The sequence below is a fragment of the Thalia democratica genome, unplaced genomic scaffold (genome assembly GCF_965202585.1).
Source record: "Thalia democratica unplaced genomic scaffold, ktThaDemo2.hap1.1 HAP1_SCAFFOLD_1184, whole genome shotgun sequence".
Classification (NCBI taxonomy): domain Eukaryota; kingdom Metazoa; phylum Chordata; class Thaliacea; order Salpida; family Salpidae; genus Thalia; species Thalia democratica.
This window is the reverse complement of record NW_028140085.1, coordinates 12,912-35,267: the sequence shown is the minus strand read 5'-3', so window position 1 is coordinate 35,267 and position 22,356 is coordinate 12,912. Positions and strand designations below refer to the sequence as shown.

General features: G+C 26.7%; 2 protein-coding genes across 2 annotated transcripts; both read left to right on the top strand.

Moving 5' to 3' along the window:
• The first annotated feature begins 204 nt into the window (after nt 1–204).
• LOC145847990 (insulin-like growth factor 2 mRNA-binding protein 1) lies at nt 205–3,255 on the top strand. Its single transcript, XM_082953787.1, has one exon. The coding sequence runs from the start codon at nt 305–307 to the stop codon at nt 2,081–2,083; it is 1,779 nt and encodes a 592-aa protein (XP_082809913.1). The 5' UTR covers nt 205–304; the 3' UTR covers nt 2,084–3,255.
• A 6-nt stretch (nt 3,256–3,261) lies between these two features.
• On the top strand, nt 3,262–20,837 carry LOC145847989 (uncharacterized). Its single transcript, XM_082953786.1, has 8 exons — nt 3,262–3,317; nt 4,554–4,649; nt 11,073–11,400; nt 14,630–14,795; nt 14,976–15,126; nt 19,147–19,269; nt 20,033–20,243; nt 20,446–20,837. The coding sequence occupies exons 2-8, from the start codon at nt 4,560–4,562 to the stop codon at nt 20,808–20,810; spliced, it is 1,434 nt and encodes a 477-aa protein (XP_082809912.1). The 5' UTR covers nt 3,262–3,317; nt 4,554–4,559; the 3' UTR covers nt 20,811–20,837.
• Nucleotides 20,838–22,356: the final 1,519 nt, after the last annotated feature.

The following is a 22,356-nucleotide window of genomic DNA, read 5'->3' as shown; positions in this document are numbered from 1 at the left end:
CCCAGTGCTGCTATCCTGCTGCCTGCATAAAGGTGCTCGTTCCGAGAAATAAAGTACATATAACGAAACCAATTCCTCCACTGACTATCATTTTCTTCCTTGATACCTTTTTAGTGTTGCCAACTTTATTTTAAACTGTATTGATAAAGCCATTTTAGAACTTGAAACAACTAACAGAAAAATAAACTTTAAAAACTTCTCTGGATTAAAAGGACAAAACCCATTAATTTTCACTGGCAAATTCTATTTGGTAAATTTGGATCGGATTTCAGTTTAACAGTCATATCTTAATCCAAAATTCAACATGAGTAAAATCTATATCAAAAATCTACCATCTGACTTCACTGAAGAACAACTATGCAAAGCCTTTAATCAAATGAACATTGAGATCACAGATGTTTCCATCAATGCTAAAGGATTTGCATTTGCTGACTGCAAAGATTCTGTCTCATGTGAGAAAGCTCTTGACAGCATGAATGGATATGCAATTGGTGGAAAAGGTATTTCTGTAGAGATGCAGGTGCCTAAAGACTCGAGACCAAGGAGAATTTATGTGAGAAATATTCCTTCTCATTTGAACTGGGAAGAACTTGATACAATGCTTGGTAGCTTTGGCAAAGTTGAAAACTGTGAGCAGGTTTCAAGTGAAGGGGATACAGCTGCGGTAAAGGTAACTTATGTTGAATATCAACATGCTCAAATGGCTTATCGTGAGTTGGGAAAAAGGGTCGTGTCTGGCCAAAACCTCTATGTTTCATTAATACCTGACCCTTCAGATGTCATCAGACCAGCAAGACCAAGGAATTTTATGAATGGAGGTTATGGCCAGCCAAATGGCTATGGAAATGGAGGAAACTTTAGACAAAAACCTCTTCCTGAGCTTCCAACTAGAATGTTAGTCCCCAGTCAGTTTGTTGGAGCCATCATAGGCAAAGGAGGTGAGTGTATCAGAGCAATTACTCAAAAAACCCATGCAAGAATTGATGTTCACCGCAAAGACAATCCTGGAGCAACTGAGAAAGCCATTACTATCAATGGTTCTGTTGAAGCTTGTGGGGAAGCAGTTAGTAACATATTTGATATAATTAAAGAAGAAGAAAAAAGCGCAAAGGCCAATGAAGGAGGATTTATTGAAGATGGAAGAAATGAGCTTCCATTAAAAATTCTTGCTCACAATTCATTAATAGGTAGACTCATTGGCAAAGAAGGGCGTAACTTGAAAACTATCCAGGAGAAAACAGGATGTAGAATTGCTATTTCTAATGGAGTTGGAGAAATGCATACTAACAATTCTGAGCGTACAGTTTCTATCTATGGTGAAGAATGTGCTAAAGCAGAATTGCTTTTAATGGAAAAGCTGAGAAGCTGTTATGAAAATGACATGAGGGCAGCTTATCAACAGCCATTATCTTTTTCTGGCATGGGTATGAATCCCGTAAGCATGTTCCCTGGTATTAACAGTTTTGGAATGAGAGGAGATGGTCTAGGAGGTTCTGGTTACAATTACAGAAATGGACCAAATATGGCAGGAGATGCTGCTAAAGTTCCAAGTGAGACCTGTACTTTATATATTCCAGCTGAGTCTGTAGGAGCTATGATTGGTTCAAAAGGAGCTCACATTAGAAATGTTTCTAGAATGGCCAATACCTCTATCAAAATTGTCAATCCAGAAGACAGTGATGATGACAAGTTAAGGAGGCTCACAATTATGGGCAGTCCTGAAGGTCAATGGCGCTCTCAATACTGCATTTTTGAGAAGCTTAAACAAGAAGGTTACTTCCAAAATGACCATGATATGAGGTTGACATCAGAGATGATGATACCAGCCTCAATTGTTGGTCGCCTCATTGGTAAAGGAGGCAACAATGTAAGAGAACTTCAAAGGATAACTGGCTCAGAAGTGGTAATTCCGCGCCAATCTGAAACAGAAGGTATGGATCAAGTTCCAGTGAAAATGAATGGTCACTTTTATTCAATTCAGTCTGCCCAACGCAAAATAAGGGAGGTGCTAAACAAGGCTAATGCAGTTGAGGAGATGAAATCCAGAATGCAAAATTCATCATCTGATGTTGGTGCTAACTAATTAGACACTAACAATAGTAATTGCACTGCTGTGACCTGATACTAATGGACCAGAGATGGACGCACACACTTTTTTATGAACAGTTTAGACAAACTTAAATGTTATTAATGCATGCATTTGTTTAATGTTTCTTGCTAGTTTTAAAAATATTTTAAGAAATTTTAAAACTTTAAATTACTTATTATTTGCTGTATATACTGCTCTGTTTTAAACCCTGTTCACTTAAATGTATTTGTTGCAACATATTAACATTTTTTGATGATTTTTATCTTTGTTTGATAATGTAAAACTGTTTTATTAATTGAGTTGGGCTAACTTTTTTATAAGTTGTATGTGATAATTATGAAACAAAAACCTTGCAGTGTGTTTTTTGTTGTTTTGTGAATCTTTTAGTTAGCGCTGACTGCCAACTCTTTGTTTGTGAACTGCAGTGTAAACTTTTGAAAGACTGTTTACAATCTTAGCATCTTTGATGTTAAAGTGGCTTACAATATAGTTAATTTGGTTTATATCTATTTTGTAATTCTGTGTTTGCAACATTCCAAAAATAGTATTGACCACTTCTATATTTGTTTGAAAACTATAAAAAATGAAGGTTTACAATTTGAAGTTTATAAATGAGTATGTTTTTTTAAATTGACAAAAAAAATTTAATAAAGTTAATACAAGTAAATACAAGTAAAGCTAAATTGTTATGTGATTTTATAAATCTTAATTATCTGTAAAAGTAAAATCTAATGTACATTGTTGTTAATGCTAAAGTAATAACGCTTAGTAACATCTAATTAATAGCAGTTAACTCTTTGCTTTAACTAATAAAGTTAATATGTTGCTTACATAACATTTTTATGTTCAGGATTTTTATAAGTTATATTTTGTTTGTAACTATGAATTTTGTGAAATGATTAGTTTAGATGAAATTTTAACTTGTGTGTGCGCCCAAACTTATTTTTTTGTACAGTAATTAATCTCTTGGTCCTATTTAGATTTAAAGTTTTCACATGCTTGTGCAGTTTTAACTTGTGCATATCTACAATTATTTGTTTGTTGTAAAAATGTTAAAAATATACTTAAAAAAATGTGCGCACACATAAAATATGTTACAGAAGAATTTTTACAAAGTATGTCATTATAGATTGAATTGAAATAAATGAAAACATGTTTTTGTGTATTGCAGAGTTGTTTTTTATATAAGTTTAAAAGGTAATATCTCAAACCTTCAATAACGGTCAAGGTAAATGTATTTTTTAATTTATATCTATAATATTTCAAAAATTATAACTAATTGCTTTACTAACAAAAAAAAACAAAAGTTTAAATGAATTTTGTTAAAGTTGATTTGATCAATTAGCAAGTATAAGTGAAAAATAGGTTAATGTAAAATTGTATATTTCTTTTTCAAAGTCCTTATCTATACTCTACTTATTAATAGTCTCAATATAATTACTGATAATTTTATGTTTCTAAATTAAATTATAAATCATTATAAGTAATCTGGAAAAAAAAAAGTTAGTTGACAGTATTTAAATATTTTTTAACTTTATTTTAATCAAAAAGAAAATAATACTGACATAAAATTTGATGTACGTAAAATTTTTAACACAGTTGCACTTGTTTTTAAATATCACAACCAATCAAAAGTTTTGTTAGGAAAGTAAATTGTATTAAAAATGTTTCTATTTTAATTTTACATGTTGTAAAAATTATATTGGCATAGTTAAACTTGGAGTTAAATGTGATTTAAATGTGTTATATACTGAAAAATAATTGATAATTAAATTAGTAACTTACTTAACAAATTAATTAATGATTAATTAAATAAAACAAGTAGTAGGCTGGTCAGTAAAATATTTTAATTGAAAAATCATCAAGTTCTTTCACCACTAAATTATACACCACTAAATAAATTTGGTCTTAACCTAACTAGGTAAATGACAAAGCTTTTTTAACTAGCTAAGTATTAAATTTACTTCCTCACAATTTTCAATTTGTTTTGTTCCTTAAGTACTTATCACTCTGTTATTTAGTATTTGGTTTTAACATTATGTATGCATTTTAAAGAATCTCTGTAATATGATATTTCAAAACAACTTTGTAATAAATTTAATTTCATTATAGAACTTTTAAGATCTCTCAGCTAAAACTCATAAATTTAAAATAGATACAGAAGTTTTGATCAAAAAACTACTGCCCCCTTTTTCTTATTCCATATCAAAAATATTTTTTCAGAATTTTTAAATTTTTACTTCTAGAAAGTTTCTTAAACAGTGCTTTACTCAAATTAAAAAGTATACCATTCCACCCCTAGTTTTATATATATTTAATATTTTCTCAGTATTAAAATGTTTAAATCTAGTTTGTAACTATTAAAAACATCTAACTCAAATAAGACATATAGTCATAAAAATTTATTTTACTATAAGGTAGTTGGGTTTAAGTGTTAGGTAATTTAATAAGATATTATTTTTAGGTTTGAATGAATGTCCTGACAAAACCATTGCAATACTTCAATTGTAAAATTAATTCCAATGAAATACAGTTAATACAGAAATTTATATTTTTACAGGTTAATTTTATTTAAATATTGGTTCAAAGATAAATTCAGACAAACAATATGACCAAACTATGTAGTTAAAAGTTTTTAATAATTTTCTTAACCAAAATGATTTATTTTTTCTACTCTTATTTTTGCTTTAAAAATTGAAATCACTATAAACTTTCTATACCAAGGCTAATTTTAAAACATATTAAAGTTTTCTATGAGTTACAGACAGTGATTTAAAATTTAATAATATGACTTTAAGATTGGTAATGGACCTACTATAAAAAAATCAACAAGGTTGGTTAAAAAACTAAATATAAGTTTTTTAGTTTCTATATTCTATAAGCAACCAATTAAGCTCACCAACTTAGATTCCTGATAAAAAAAGTTACTTTTATTAGATTACTGATAAAAAAGTTTTCTTAAGCAGTAGAAAAATTTCTGGTAGTAAAAATAAGATATACAAACTAAATTTCAATTGTAAAACCCTTTGGAACCTTTAGTCCTTTACTGGCATATTCATTCTTATGAATTGTTTATTGATACCATAACGTTTAATATGTTCCTATGAGGCATAGTTGCCAGATTTTAATCAGCTAAAAACCACATATTTAACATACATATATGTATATTAAGGTGCTTAAAGACACGGCAAATTTTGAGTTTTCACCTTAATTTTTTTTTCTACTTGGTAAATACCACAATTATAGAGGCTATATTAGATTTTCTAAAAACTATACCAATTTACGGGACCCAAAAAATTCAACCTTCTAGTTTTTAGCTGTTTTTTTAACATTTGGCCAATTATAACACAGGCACATTGTGCATAATTTAAGACAATTTTAAGAAAGTTTTATGAAAGCATTCTAATAATAGCACCCTAATGTGTGAACAGGTCAAATATGCACAAAGACACTTTTGCACAAAGGGTCAAATATGCACAAATGGACACTTTTGCACAAAGGGTCATTCTTGCACAAGGGTAAAAATAAAAAACATTAAAAAACCAAGAAAAAATAAGTTACCAACCAAGGGTTAGAGGTAACAGTGATAGTAAAAAAAAAATAAAAAAAAAACTAATAAAAACTATTATTAAAAAAAATCAAAAAAAAAAGAATAAATTATTTAGAAAAAAAGTTATTGACCAAGGGTCAGGGGTAACAGTGAGTGAAAATATAAAACAAGTAGTAACTAATACAAATATAAAACAATAATAAAAATATTATTAGAATTAATTAAAAAAAAACAAGAAAAAAAAGTTACCAACTGAGGGTAAGGGTTAGGGGTAACAGTGATAGTGAAATAAAAAGTTATAAAAAAAAAAAAATAAAAATAAAAAAGAAAAAAAATCATTCCGTGCAAAACTGTCACTTTGTGCATATTTGACTCCTACCCCCCTAATGTATAAACATATTCAAATTCCAAAAAATTCTGGCAAAAAGTTAAACTAAATAGTACCTGGTAGGGTTTTTGATGCTATGCTAATAGGATAGTAAAGTTACTAATATAGACTCTGTAAAGTTTTTTACTCAAAAAAAATAATAGCCTAACAAGATTTACAAGATACTAAATAGTTTTTACTACAAAACCATTTTATTTTCATGAATTTAGATCTATCTTACAGTGTTATTTACAAAGCCTGGTTTTGTTTCTTGTAAAATTATGATTTTTAGTTTATGCATTTAATTATTATAATAATTCTTATAACACCAAGTGCATTATATTTACACCCACAAAAAATTTCAGTCATTACAAAAGTTATTCAAATTATTAAGTTTTATCCAATTATGTAGGTCTACTTTTTATTACATGATTTATTTTTGCTTATCATCATATCTATCATCTAGTTTCAAAGTAATTTGTGAAACATGAAATATTGTTATTGGTAAAGAGTAGCTGAAAAGATAAAAAAAAAAGATTTTAAATGTGGTGTGGTTTTCAACTTGTTTTAATTTTCACAGTAGATTACATAATATAAGTATAATATGCTAAATTATATTTAATTTGTTAGAAAAATTCTCTTATTATGGTTTAAATTTAATACAAAAAATAAATTTTAATGTTTAAGACACTTTGCGTACTTAATAAAGAAAAACACATTTTTATAGTTTTTAATAAAGCATTTTTTCTAAAAATTACTCTTTGAGAATGGCTAAAATAAGTTTTTAACTTACTTAATTATAGTAAATTTAAATAATTATATAAATATTATTTTTTTTACCATCCTTATTAATTTGGAAGTACATATAGATATTTTATTTTTTCAAATACAAACTACTTTTAGAGATGTGATTCCTTAAAAGTTTTTACAAAAATTGAATTGTTGTAATTTAAATTGCCATGTAACCACAGAAAGTAGTATACAGGTCATATTTATTTATTTTTCTTTAAATAGCTAATATTTTTTGTCCAAAACATGCTTTGATACCCATTAAAATTTATGAAAAAACAAAACTTTTATTGATTACATAGAGTAATATACATAATAAAAAAGTAATTCAAACAACTCAGATTACTGTTTTATGATTTTACTAAGATTTAAAAATGTGTTAATAATTTTTAAGAAGACCTTAAATTTATTGTAAAATAACTTAAATAAAAAATATATACTAAAAATTCATTTAGCTTAGATTGGATCTTATAAATAGATTTATAAAACTTAAATTTATATACTAAACCTTTATTTTTAGTTATTGTTGTAAATATTAGGTTATAAATTTTAAAAACTTGTAGTTGAAAATATGGAAAAGTTTGTTAAGTGAGGCTAAGAAAAAAATTTTTCACACAAATAAACTTATTTTTTAAATATTAAGTTATTATAGTAAAAAAGTAAATAAAGAATTTATAAATCTGTGTAGTTTGAATATAAAACAGATACTTATGATAACATATCAGTTACATAGTGTAAACTGATATGAGTTTATTAAGTATATTATTTTCAGTATTATTAACAATGCCTTACACTTTCTAAATTTTACAAATTTGATATTCATACTACTGGCTAAGTAAATAGATAGTTAATTAATTCTTTTTAAAATATTAAATTACATTTAGTAGATAATGTTTTTAATTTGTATACTAAATTAATAGTAGTTTAAAAATACTCACAAATAAGTGTTAAGATTAATATTTATTTGATAAACATTTTTTAATTAAATTTTTATAAGCATTCTTATTATTATTTTAGGCAAGTTGTTAGTATTTAAAATAGTTTTCGACCACTGTTCAGTGTATTAATTTAAACTTATTATATATAATACATCTAGTAATGTTTACTTCTTTATTAAATTAATAAAAACAAGCTAATGTAAAAACTACATTTTTATAACGTTAAAAATTTTGTTTGCATAAAGCTAAAAAAGTTAATCAAAAAAAAGCAGATATGACTATACACTGTGCATGTAAACCAGATAGATATTTATTAAACTGACCTATAATTAATTCCTAGTATAGCTTTTTGAACGCCAAAAAAAGCACTCAAAATATTTTTGTCCTAGGACCTGGTGCACGAAAATTCTTTCTGGTATAGAGTTGCACAACACTTGGATACCTTTTAAGGTCTTGTCTATTTAAAATAAATTTTATTTTTTAAAAAGTATTTATTTTTTATTTGAATTAGGTTTAAAAATAAACATTTTAAATTCTTAGTAACATTGATTTCACATAGGATATGAGATGTTGTTACTTGGTTTATCAATCAGTATTGTTCCACATATGTATAAAAATGTGACACCTCAATGAAACCCTTTTAAATTTTTTACTTCATGTGAAATACTAAATGATTGTAATTTGTTGTAAATATATAGGTCTTAAATCTTTACTTTGTACTTTTGAATAAGGATTCTTTAAACACTAAGTTTCATGAAGGTTAACAAATAAAAAAAGTTAAGTAATGATTTTAAATGATGAATTTATGTAAGTTGATAAATGTAAGAAATTGTAAAAAAGATGAAAGTAAAGATACAATAAATTTATAACACTTTTTATAAAGTGTACATTGGAGAAGTTGAGTTGTTTAAAATGTGAAAAAAATACTAATAAAGATTTAAGATTACTCAAGGGTTCAAAAGTGAACTAAAAGTTGCTTATCTTAATCATCTAAAAATTAACTATATTTAAAAATAAACTATATACTTCTAATTCAGTCAGTTTACCTTTTTTTATTCTGGTTTTCTAATTTTTAAAGCTTTATGCACAAAAGGCAATATTAACTGAATGAACTGAGACATAAAAGTTTTAATATTGGGTATACAATAAACTGAAGAAAAAAAAATTGTTAAAATAAAATTATAACATTTTTGCAAATAGCTTCATAACTATTCAAATAGCTTTATTTCTCTATTCAAGTTTCAATGTTTTTTATTTAATTTAGCCACTATATTCATAATTTTGAAATAAATCTTGTGAAGCTAAACATAATAAATGTCAACACCAATTTTATTAAAGTTATTAGTTGATTAAGGGCATAGGAGACTATATTTAGGGGAAATAAGACTAAATTTTAAAAAAGGTGATTATCCCCCCATGCCCTTCATATTTTGAGTTTTACTATTACAATATTTATAATTGTGTTTTTATTTTATTGTAATTTAGATATTTTGGTTGTATTATGGGCATAGGGGGGGGGGGGGGGTAAACACCCTTTTTTGGTTTTTGATCTTATTTTATATAGTTTTTACTAAGCTACAAGACGATTTTTACAGATTTAAAAATTTCAAAATAATACTTAAAATCTTTACTTTGTATTTTTGAATAAGGATTCTTTAAACACTAAGTTTCATGAAGGTTATTAAATAAAAAAAGTTAAGTAATAATTAGTTTAAAAATTTCAAAATAATTTTTGAAATATTGCCGGTCAAAGTTGTAGGCAACAATAGGTTCCTTATGGGAGGCGCAAACTAAAACAGCAAATAACTAGAAATCACTAAATATAGACTATTTTTAGTCTATTAAAAAAAACATGTTTATTTAAAAAAATTATTCTTAAAAAATTATTAAAAAAAACATTATAACAAAAAAACAAAAAAAAAACTGTTTTTTTGTTTATTATTTAAATAATTTTTTTTTAACTTTAAAAAAATTCTTTCTGACAGAATTTTCTAAATATATCAAGGAACATGTCCTGAAAATTTGAGGTAGTTATCTCAAAAAACGTAGGAGAAGGTAGATTTTTAGTGAAATAGTCTATTTTTGCTGTTTTAGTTTGCGCCTCCCATAAGGAACCTATTGTTGCCTCCAACTTTGACTGGCTATATCTCAAAAAATATTTTGAATTTTTAAAATCTGTAAAAAACATTTTGTAGCTTAGTAAAAACTATATAAAATAAGATCAAAAACTAAAAAAGGGTGTTTACCCTCTCCTATGCCCTTATTGTAAAATTATGACAGTTTTGTTATTTAAATGTTTATTTTAACAATTAAAACTATGTTTTTATGTTAAGTTTACACTTATGTATATTACGTTTTTTTTTGGTTTAAAGTCTTTAAAGGTTGGTTGATAATTAATTGTTTTTGTTTTTTAATTTAGTATTTTATTCTTGTGCAAAATCGAAACTTTTTGCATATTTGACCCTTTGTACAAAAGTGTCTTAATGCATATTTGACTGTCCTGTTTTAAAATATTACACATGTCAGTAAAGTAAACCTGTAACAAAACTTTTAAAATATACAGTGCAGTTATGGACTCTTAGACTTGGTTTGGTTGGGTGTTTTAGTCATTAAAGGAAACTAACATCTGTGTTAGGTAATAAAAAAATTATCAAATAGTTTAATTTTTTGACTCAATTAAGTGCCCTTTTTTATTGGTCTACAGAATTTGGTCAGGTCTTGACTAAAATAAGATCTAAATCAAATTAGTTGAAGACAGTAATAGTCAAATTTTTTTATAAGTGTCAATTTATTAAAAAACAACCACAATAAATTTTTAATCAAAAGTTATCATAAAAGACTTAAGTAACCCATTAAAAATAAACAGATCCACTGTAGTATATTCTTTTACAATTTTATATTGATGCATGTTATGAAAATTGATAAATATTTATACTTGTTTTCTTGTTACTCTTTCTATCTATACTATAGCTAGAAGTTTCTAATAACAAATCTAAAGGTAAATTTTCTCTTAAATTATTGGCATATGATTTCCTTAGTTGAATTAATAAAATGTTGTTGATCAAAATGAAAGTTAATAAACCAGTAATTGTTTATCTAATTAAATTTAAATTTTTAACTATAGTATAAAAAAAGGTAATCAGCAAATAAAAAAAATAAGTTTAGTTTAGCATTAATAACTAAAAAAAATAAGTTATTTAAAACCAGGTTTGGCTGGATCTTGTTTTATAAAAATAGTTATTTTTAGTTATGTACAATACATTTTTCACTTTTTAAATTTTTTATAATTGCTTTATTATACTTTTATAATTTAAACATACCAGATTTTATTTCAATCAGATAAAATCAACTATGTCAAAACGTACAGCTGAAAACACAGAGGAAAGCTGTCAAATAAAAAAGTCAAAGTTGCTTGTTGAGGATGAAAATGTGAAGGAGCTTTCTTTATTAGAAGAAGTGGCTAAAAATGGTGCTTTGTTAAAAAATAAAGGAAAAAGCTTGCGGGCAAGGTGTTATAGATACTTAGATGACAAAAAGAAAGCAGAAAACTCTAGTAGTCATAAGACAATTGGAGATGATTTTATAGCAAATACTAACAGATACTATTTTGAAAATGGATTAAGAAAAGTCAAACCATATTTTTACACTTTTGATACTTTTGCCAAAGGTTAGTTGTTGTATTTCTAACATATATTTTCTAAAATAAATAATAAAAGAAAAGCAATTGCAGTTTTTAAGTAAAATAATTTATCAATTCTTTATCAAAAATATTTCTTTTGTATGTATTTATTAAAAATGCAGTTAGGAATTTATATTGGTAAAAAAACTATATAGATTAGATCAAAAAATTCAATAGAGAATATAGTCATTGTATGCTTTTAAAAAAAAAATACTTTATACTTTTTTAGCTTTTACTTGTATGGCAATAGTTAGAGGTTTACCATAAAACCCTTGATTGGAAATATTATAAGTAATATCTCAGAAAATAATAATTTTTAATTTGACAGAAGTGAGATAAATTAATATGTAAATATGTGATCTTTATACAAAACTTATAGTATTTATAGATGTAAAAAGATATAAAATATTCATAGTAATAATTTCTACTGAATAGTTTAGTAAAAAGAAAAATATATAAATAGTTTCTTTTTTTGTAAACAATAAGTCTTAGTGAGACAAAGAAAATAAACAACAAATTTTTTGGTATGACCAATCAGTTACACTACATATATCACACTAAAAATACTATTTCTTTCTTATCAAGTTAATTCTTTATATGATCTTAGTATTTGAAAACAGGCAAAGAAAAAAAAAACCTTATTCTTACCTGAAAATAAAATTTGTGTTTGAACTTCTAAAATTAATGATTATAAAATTGCAAGAGTAGCATTAAACAAAAAATTGTGTAATACATGTACATTAAAAAAATCAAATATTAAAAAGTAACTGAGTATAATAATAGTTTAATGATTTTTATTGATGATACTGTATCTAAAAGTAATGATAAGGCTGATTGTAAACAAAAACAAAATATTTTGAAAATACAAGTTTAAATTTTTGAACTATCTTTTGTAATTTAAAATAGAAAAGGTCTATAAAGTGTAGATCTTTGTAAATATCAAAACTAAAATTCTCTAATTATTGTTCATTTAATTTTAATAAGATAAAGTCTTATAATAATAAAAGAGGTCAAATAAAAGTTATTCATAATTTGATTACTTTAACTTCGTCTCAATAAAATAGATTTACTTATTTTAGATATATTATTTATTTTCAATTGTTATTTTAAATAGCCTTTTATAAGTAGTTTTTATATTTACAGGGTTGCCACACACTCAGGGAACTCAGGGAATCTCAGGGAATTTTCAAACTGTAGAAAATCTCAGGGAAACTCAGGGAATCTCAGGGAAACTCAGGGAATTTTGGCATTTTTCTTTTAACTCAGGGAAACTCAGGGAAGTTTTGATTTTTTCTCCAAATTTCAGGGAAGTTTTTGAAAATCTCAGGGAATTTTTTTTCTAGATCTAGAATGAGGTTTAGTTAATCCAGTTTCAATATTTTGTTCAAAAGTAGTAATTTTATTATTTAAGTGGTTATTTAGAATTTTTTTAGCCTTGCGGCTAGTTCTTCAATATTCTTAGTATTAACATTGTAGTTTTTTTAAGTTTTATATTTGCTATAATAAAAAAATTAAAACAAGAATGACTGTTGGTTTGAACTTTTTAAGAAGGGCTGCTGTTTTAAATCCTGCATGTCTAATTTGAATGGGTAAAGACCGTTGTGTCAGAAACTTTACAAGGTTGGTCCAACAACTTGTCAGCATGAAGATACTAAAAGCAAAAGAGGGTGATGACAGCATTAATCAATACATTGATTTGTTAAGTTCTTCTAACACTCAAATACTTTTTGAAAATTTTCTTGAAAAAAGTCACAGTTTAGACACCTTTTATTTTGACACACTCGATATCCCAAGCAAATATAAAGATTTAACAAGAGTCGTTGAGGCTGTTTTTGTGCTTCACAATGGCCAGGCAAGTGTTGAACGGGGCTTTAGCTTAAATAAGGAAGTAATATCAACTAATATGGGAGAGATGACAATAAGGTCCCGAAGAATTATCAAAGATCATCTATATGCAAACAGTCTAGAACCAAGCACAGTTGAACTAAGTTCTGAATTGTTAAAATTTGTAAAATCTTCTAGGGCCCAATATTTAGCATATCTTGAGCAACAGCGCTTTGCTAAAAATGTTCCAAATAAAGGTGATGCTTTGAGCAAGTTAGGAGAACAAAAAAGTAAACTTACAAAGCAACTCAAATGTTTGAATGAACACTGTGACAAATATACCGCAGATGCCAACAAACAGTCTGATTTAGAAGCAATGAAAGAATTATTAGCAAGAGGAATAGCTGCTAAGGACAATGCAAATAAACTTGTAAATAAAATTAAAACTATAGATAGAAATTGCATACTTAAAAAAACAGTATTAAGATTTTTTTATTAGGTAATGTGAAATTGTTTTAAAATCAAAATTATGTTTTCAGTTATTTAAAATAGATTGTGTATGAACATCTAAAAGACATAAAAAAAAAATAATTTTAGATTATTTTGTATCAGTTGTTAGGTATTAAGTTGTACTTTGATATGAGATATTTCTTTAGCTATTTCTTTAAACTTTCTTTTTGCAGGTTTTTTTACAATAATGTTAAGCTTTTAAGTTTTATTTACTGCATTCAGAACAGTTGCTAGGAAAGACATACAAGTCATAATGAAGTTATTATGTATGCATTTAAGTGAGTTCTTCATGTGAAAATATTATTATAGTAAATAAATTTTGTCAAACAAATTAAACTTTATTCTTTTATGTAGAAAGTTAACTAACAAGTTTACACAAAGTTGTGCAAAAATTTAGTTTTTAATTTTTAATTGGTTTAAACCTTTTAAGATTGAGTTTTTGAAAACAGTTTTTTTCATAAATTTAATGCAGAAGCATACACATACAACCTTCCTTTTATTATTAAAGAAGAAAAATGAGAATGAGGTATTAATAATTTGTGTTAGAAGAGAAATTTTTTTTTTAAGATTTGAAAAATACTCAGGGAAATTTAAGGTTACTCAGGGAAATTTTTGGTCACTCAGGGAGGATTTTTTGGCTCAAAGAGTGGCAACCCTGTATTTATTATATTAGAAAACAATTAAATAGTACAAACTGATATAATTAAATAATTAAAAAAATACACAAATTTATTTCTGAAATTACAATAAATCTCACTTTGAAAAAGTGTTTGTTATTTGGAAAATTAAGTTCTTTAGTAACATGTTAGCGTTTCATTTTTGTTCTTTATATCATTTGTTGAACTAGCTTATTGTGGAACAATTAACATGAACTTTGTTTAAGGTAGATGGCTTGGAAGGTCTTTAAGAGACATATATTCGAAAGAGTTTCGCCTCTACTCAATTGATTGCTACGAGCAGGCTGCTAAATGTGGAAACTTTCTAGTCAACTTGAAGAAAATAAATTCCCTTGATTACATTGTGAAAAACAATGATTTGATTTCTAGCAAGTTGGAAAATATTTTTTAAACTAATTTGTTGTCATATTAAAAACTGGATGCATCCTAAAAGTTTAATCTTAAGTTTTTACAAAAAAAACATTTACATGAGACAATTTCACTTGAGTAAGATAATGCTGAAAGTATTTTAATAATATTTAGACAACATTTTTATTTATATTTTAATTTAAGAGTTCATCGTCATGAAGGGCCAGTAACTGCTTCAAAAATCGATGTGCTGGTTGACAATGACAAGTATTTAGTAGTAAACAAACCTTCTGGAATGCCAATTCACCCCTGCAGCAGATATCGAGATAATACACTTGTGTACATTCTGGCTAAGGTAGTTTTAATATGCTGGACATAATTGAACTTTTAATAATTTAATGACTGTAATGATACTCAAGTGCATATAAAAAACAGACTAAAATTAGTTCGATTATGGTTTATATTTACTGAGACAATTAATTTGTACTACATTTTTAGCCCAATTATTTTCTGTTTTTATTTACTCTAATAAAAATATGCTTATTTTAAGATCTTTATGAAAACGTTGTTGTTTGTATTTTTCTCACACTCAAGGCTAGAATTGATCACTAAATCTTATTGTTTTTTTACTAGTATTTTTATTGAACGAAAAAAAAAAGCGCTCAAATATTTGGTCTAAGGACCTGGTGTACGAAAAAGCCTTTCGGTTATTGAGTCATACACCAGGATACAGTTTAAAGTTTGAGTTATTTGAAATTTCAAACTGATCTAAGATAAAATTTTCTAATCTTTTAATATCTTATAATTTTGTTATTGGTGAAAAAAAAAGAGTTTATGACGACAATTGTAAATTTCATGATATATTTAAGAAATAACAAACAAAAATCGATTGTATTTTAATAAAAAATAATTGTTAATGTCCCTTGTGTTTTAAAACGCTTAAACAGACTTCCTAATTAAGAAGTTATATCAACTATTATTTCAAATTTTCTTTAGTGGAAATGTTAATAAAATACTTCATAAAAGAAGTTAAGAATAACGAAAAATTTACCACAACACACCTGTAATTAGTTCACTCTGCTAGTATGTCAAATAACTTTAAAATCATAAGTTTTAATTATAACTAAAAGTAAGTTTGTATTGTTCATATTTTTATATTATCTATTAAATTAAAGCTATATATATTGGTGTTTTAAGTAAGTAAGTTTAAATTTAAAAAAACTTATTCATCAAAACTTAGAGTAAAATAATTGACCGTTTAATAATATGTTGTTGTATCTTGCTAGTATAATACCAAAAGTTTTTTTTAACTAATACTTATAATTAATTAAAAAATATTTAATAATTAAAAGTTTATAATTTATGTGATGAGTTATAAAACGAAAATAACATGACAATTCTTTAGAATCGAACAAAATTTATGTTTACATTTTACTAAACTTTTACTTAATTGCTCTTATGAAACAGTTTTTGCTAAGAAATTTTCTAAGCGCTGTAATTTATAATCAAATGCTTTCAGCTGTCTTCTATTCTTGTATACGTAGTTTACTTAGACATGAATAATTTAAATAAACTTGAGTACACAGGCATCTACTGCTTTGTTAGCTTTTGTTTTAAATCGTATTTGAGCTCCATTTTTTATAAAAAAATGATTAAAAGGCAATTACTTTATTGTTAAAAGAACTTAATGATTTTGTTATGTTGTTTTTTTACTTAATAAAAACACCACATTATAGTTTTACAATTTCTAAAACCAAGAATAATTTTTTGTTCGACTTTATTTATAAGAATGAACTATTTTATTTCCGTTTTTTACTTAATACTTAGTTTTCAAGTATTTATATTTTTATTTTGATATATGGTATTTCGTTTTTAGCTGGTTTGTGTGACTTTACAAAGTTTCTTTGACAGGTGAGCAAAAAAATAAAAATAATAATTTTAATAAAAATCGTATTAGTTTTTAGTTGTATATTTGTAGTTTTTTAGTTTAGGTTATAATTGCTTTGCAGAAAAAATACCTTTTACTTTTAAAATTTAAATTTAATACTACAGTACATATAATCAGCTTTTATGTGATTTAATTAACTAACTTATTACTATGGTCACTTTTTGATTTAATATTACTCTTATCTTGACCCGATTTAAAATAAAAAAAAAGCTGATAAGTTGTAATAAAAATTTTCTAGTTTAGTTAAAATTTGAATAAATTGTTTGTTACCTAATTAATTAAGCATGACTAGTGCTAGTTATTACTAAAAAAAATTGCTCCCTAAATGCTGGTTACATTTATTATGTTTTATGAAACTTTTCATTACATACCTATGTTTAATTATTTTTGTTAAAATGTTATATTCGTAAAAATATGCTATAAATTACTGTTTTCAATAACGATACTTATAAATTCAGTTATCTCAATTGTTCATAAAGTTTTGATATCCTGTTATTCTTAAGTTTCAAACGAAGTATAGTTTTAAGTTATGTGTTGCAATTTATAAAAACACCGACCTGCCGGTTGAGGACGTACTATTTTATTTAAAAAACGCTTTGGTCGAAATGGAATTTTTTTAGTTTTGAAATTAAGAAATAAACACTAGAAAGTAGAATACAAAAATGTCATATTTTTAGTAAAATATTTAATACATTATTTAAAACAAATATATTACAGTTTATTTATTTAACGTAATATTGAGCAGTGCAATTGACATTTGCATACCCTTGGATTAAAGAATAGGGATAAAAAATATTAAATAAATTCATATTAGAATTTAGATAAACGAAAATAATGAACAGTGCAGTTGACATTCACTCACCCCAGGATTGAAGATAAATGTAAAAAGCGTATAAAAAAGCTATATAAAAATATTGATATTTAACAAAAATAATGAACAATGCAATTGAAATTTATTTAGAACTGGATGCTATATAGAAAATTTGTCTTTTAGTGCAGCTTGTTTAGGTCTAGCAGACACTTTTTTGTTGTACGCAAGTTTTTTTCAAGTATTTTGAAAGTCTTTAAAAGCTGATCTAATTTTCCTCAGTTTTTTACCAGCAGCTACTTGTATTTCTGCTAAAGACAACTCTCCTTCTAGAGTGACAGACTCTAGTGTAAACATTATCAAGAATATTGGTAGCTTGTAAACTTTGGCTATTACTACCAACATCTATTGGTTCATCCTCATCTGATGTAATTTTCTCTTCTTTGTTTACTGCTTCTTGGTTTTCATAAAAAAAAAAACGGTTTGCTTAATATTATATTTTTTCTTGGAAAATTTTACTGCTTTCATCATGAATTCCTCCTACAAATTCATCAATATCTTGATGTGTGGCATTAGTTTTAAAATAATTAAAAATCTCTGAAAGTTCTCTGTTACTGCTAATGTTATATAGTTGTCTGTTAATTTTAGTGGCTTTCTAATGTAATAAAAATGACTAGGATTTCTTGACTACGTGCTGCTAGTTGAGTACGCACTTTTGCACTGTGTTCAAAGAGCGTACTCAAGCGACAGGTTACTGTAAATGACATACTTTAAATATACAAAGTTTATAATTTGTTACACATATTTTGTATAGAAAAGTAAATAAATATATGCAAATTAAATATTTTATTTACTACCAAGTTTCGGTGGCAAAAATAATTGAGATTTTTTCAAGTATAATCAAATAGTAAACATTTTTATTTAAATAAGCTCTTTAAATTTCAGTAAATTGAGCAATCTTTTTTAGTTAATAAAAGCAACTATGTGGCTAAAAGTAAGAAAATTTAGTATGTTTATTAATCTCAAAGTCAGAGTCAGTTTCTAGTAAATAAGAACGAATGATCAATTTTTCAAATTTACAAGGTTATTAATTCAGTTTATTGTAAAATTTTTAAAATTAATTATTATACATAAGGGTTTCTCAAATTTTTTTTCAAATGGCCCTCTTTAGAGAAATTATAAAAGCTATGGCCCCTTTAACATGATTACTCAAAAAACTACCATAAAAAACACCTAAGACCTTTTTTTCTTTTTTTTGCTCTTCATCATCAACTCCTGAATATCTAGTGTAAGTTTCAAATTATGACCTCATAACCCCCTGTGGCTCCTTTACTGGTCATGGCCCCCTGAATAGCTGTCACTTGACCCACTTTGAAAAACCCTGCTTTAGAATAATTTTAATATACTTTTTCCAATATTATTATGTTTTTTATCTCGTTCAGCTAATAATCGTTATAGTAAATAAGCATTCAATGATTGTAATCGAATATCACTTTCTAGATTTCCAAAAGTTAGTAAAATACATATTTATATTTTGGTTGTTGAATTAAAAGTTAATATGTGTATTGATACAAAGTAGCTTATAAGGTAAAATATTTTGAATCCCCATAACATAACAGGAAAACAAGTTGAAGAACATTTATGTGTGCCATCGAATCGATTTACTCACATCTGGATTGTGCATATTTGCCAGAAGCTCCAAAGTTTCTAGAGAACTTTCCCTTCAAATTAGCCAACGTGAAGTTAGTTTTTTCAGTTAATAAACAATATTTCTTAATTTTGTAATATTTTTTTAACTGAATATTTAGAAAAATATTCATTTAAAAAAAAATCTATTTATCTATTTAAATACATTCACGTTTACCTTACAAAAAATCAAATACTCGTAAAAACCTAAACAAATAAATGAACAATCAACAAGTACTGAACTTAATTTTTGTTTTTTATAGAATACTTTCAATAACTATTAAAAGAATTATCCAAAAATGTATTATTATTTTTTAAATTCAACATTTACGTTGATTTCATAACCCGCAGTTACTTTGAAGCAGTAGTCTTTTCGGAGTACATTCGTGGGGTCAAATTTGTTTAAGGGTTCACAGAAATAAATTTTGTTGTTTTTTATACAATCTATTCATTTCAAGGGGTAGAGATAAAAGTTTTAGTAGTATATTTTTAATTTAATCTATCGACCAAAAAAGGGAGCATATAAATCTTTCCAGCTAGACCAAAAATGCTTAAATTTTACACTATATATTCTGTGGTCTGGAATTTTCAAAATTTACACTAGATAATCTATGCTTCGTAATGAAGAGGAAAAAGAAAACGCTAAGTTGTCCAACCACTAGCGGCGGACTAAATTGAAAAATTGGGAGCACATAAAATTTTGTCGCAGTTTAGTGTGCACAGATTTTGATCAGCTTGAAGACAACTGTTTTAAAGTACTCATACGGATTGCCAGTATTAATTTTGCAACCGAACTTATTGATATATTATAACAAACAGGTACAGAAAGAATACCTGTGCAAGGTGGTGGGTGTTTTCCCTCAAGGTGAAACAGTAGCGTGCGAGGCGCCGATCACGCAGGTCAGCCACAAGCTGGGGTACGTGTGCGCGTGGGAGGTGGCCGGAATGCAGAGCAAGGAGGCCAAGACCGAGTTCGTTCGGGTCAGCACCGACGGCGAAACAAGCGTGGTTCGCTGCTTTCCCAAAACCGGTCAGTTGATTGTTAAACAAATATTTTCAATGTTTTATTGAAATGTAATACCATCTTGGATTCATACAATACAACCTACATCGAACATTAAACTTTTATTGTTTTTTATGTTTGTTTGTAATTTGATTAATTACTTATTTACTGGATAAAATGACAATTATAAATTAATTCCTTCAAACATTAAAAAAAAACTTGTATTCAGGAAGAACGCATCAAATCCGAGCTCACCTGCAGTATTTGGGCTACCCGATCGTCAACGACCCCATATACAACCATTCGGCGTGGGGAGACAGCAGGTTCAGGCACGGGCCTTGCGACAGAAAATTGGACGAAGTCGTTGAGAGAATTGTCACCGAGTGGCAAGATAAAACTCCTGTCGAGCCAAAAGCCGAACGGAAAGTTGAAAAAAGTTCGAAAAACGACCCGAACTTTTACCCGAATTGCCCGGAGTGCGTGAACCCGCTGCCCGACCCGAAACCTGAACACTTGGTGATGTACCTGCATGCCCACAAGTACAAGGGAGACGGGTGGAGCTTCGAGTCGCCCATGCCGGAGTGGTGTGGATAGATGTTTGTACGGAAAGTTTAGTGCAATATCGTGTTTGGTTTTGTTGCTCACCTCGGATAAAATTGTTTAGAGCTTAATGGATTTAGATTTGTATTTGAGTTTTTTTAATTAGGTAATTAATAAATACATTTAGTTAGTTTTAAAGTTTTATAGGTTCTCCAAAATTATAGAAAAAGTGAAAATAAGTTTATATATTTGTCGTCTGCTTTTAAGTTCTATGGGAAACTTCCTTTGTAAAAGCACAATTTTTTATTGAAGAAGAAACAAAAAGCAAAACTCTAGGTAATATTTTTGAGTACCAATTAAAATAGATACGTGATTAATTTTATCAGCGCGTTTCAGTTCATTTGGCTTTTGTATTATGCTTACTTTCCGAAACATATGAAAGTTGATGTATCTCCACCTGTTTTGTATAAAAAACTTTTTAGCTTGATTTTAATTCTTTTTAAATTTTACACGCTTCCATAGAAATTATATATTTTCAAATCTAATGTTGTGTGAAAATTTAGGAAATTTTTTCGATCAATAAAATCTCAAACTAGTTTATTGTTTTTTTTAAATATTTTTTTATGTATTATATAAAGAACAGTCTGCCGAAACAAAATAATGCAAAATTTAATATTTATTGAAAATAATCTAAATGTAGCGAAATAAATTTACCATTTGCTTTTGCAAAAAGTTAAAAATTGGTATAGACCTCGGATTAAATAATTCCCAACTTGCAGTTTGAGCAATAAAATCATCCAAAAAATACAAAAATGCTGTAAATTACACAAGAGCAATGCAAACAAAGTATCAACAATAGGAGAGAAGAGAACTGATATTTACACAGCAATGCGCTCACTGCGGCGTTCTACGTGTTATTGCTTATTCGTTCCGACTGAGCGGTTTCTGCAATTGGCGCACATTTCAGTAGATATTCTGCTTTGCTTTTTAGCAGCGATTTTTTCATTTTTGAAGCGTTGTTTTTGGACTGATGTATGAAAGTGAAGATATCTTTATTGGAAGCTAATCAGTTATTGCTAGATTAAACTTAAACACTGTTATAGTATCTATAAAGTTATTGATTTGGCATTTTAACAAAAAATGAAATAAATTTTGCAATGAAGTTGATGAACTAAAACAAGTTATTAATTAAACGTACACTAATGTTGTAAAAAGCTAAATGTATCAAACATTAGCTAAACAAAATAATCTTAACTTTTAAATAAGAAATTAATTGTAAAAAAAAATCGTATTTTAGAAATTAGATTTTTATTGAGTTGCATTTACAAAATCGTCCATTGACCGGTCTGTTGCGTAATATAAATATTTGAATTAATAAAAGTAAGAAGAACAATGAAGCTTTGTAGTTTAGAACATTTTCCCATTGAGTTTCTATATTACTTTACTACTATTTTCATAAAGAGAGTTAAATGTGTGTTAAAAAAAAACCTTAGATTTTATTGAAGGACATAAATAAACTATAGACTAATTAAGTTCCTAAAATTATAATGTATACATTCAAAAGATAACTAAGTTAACACTGGAGATTGTTATTTTCAGC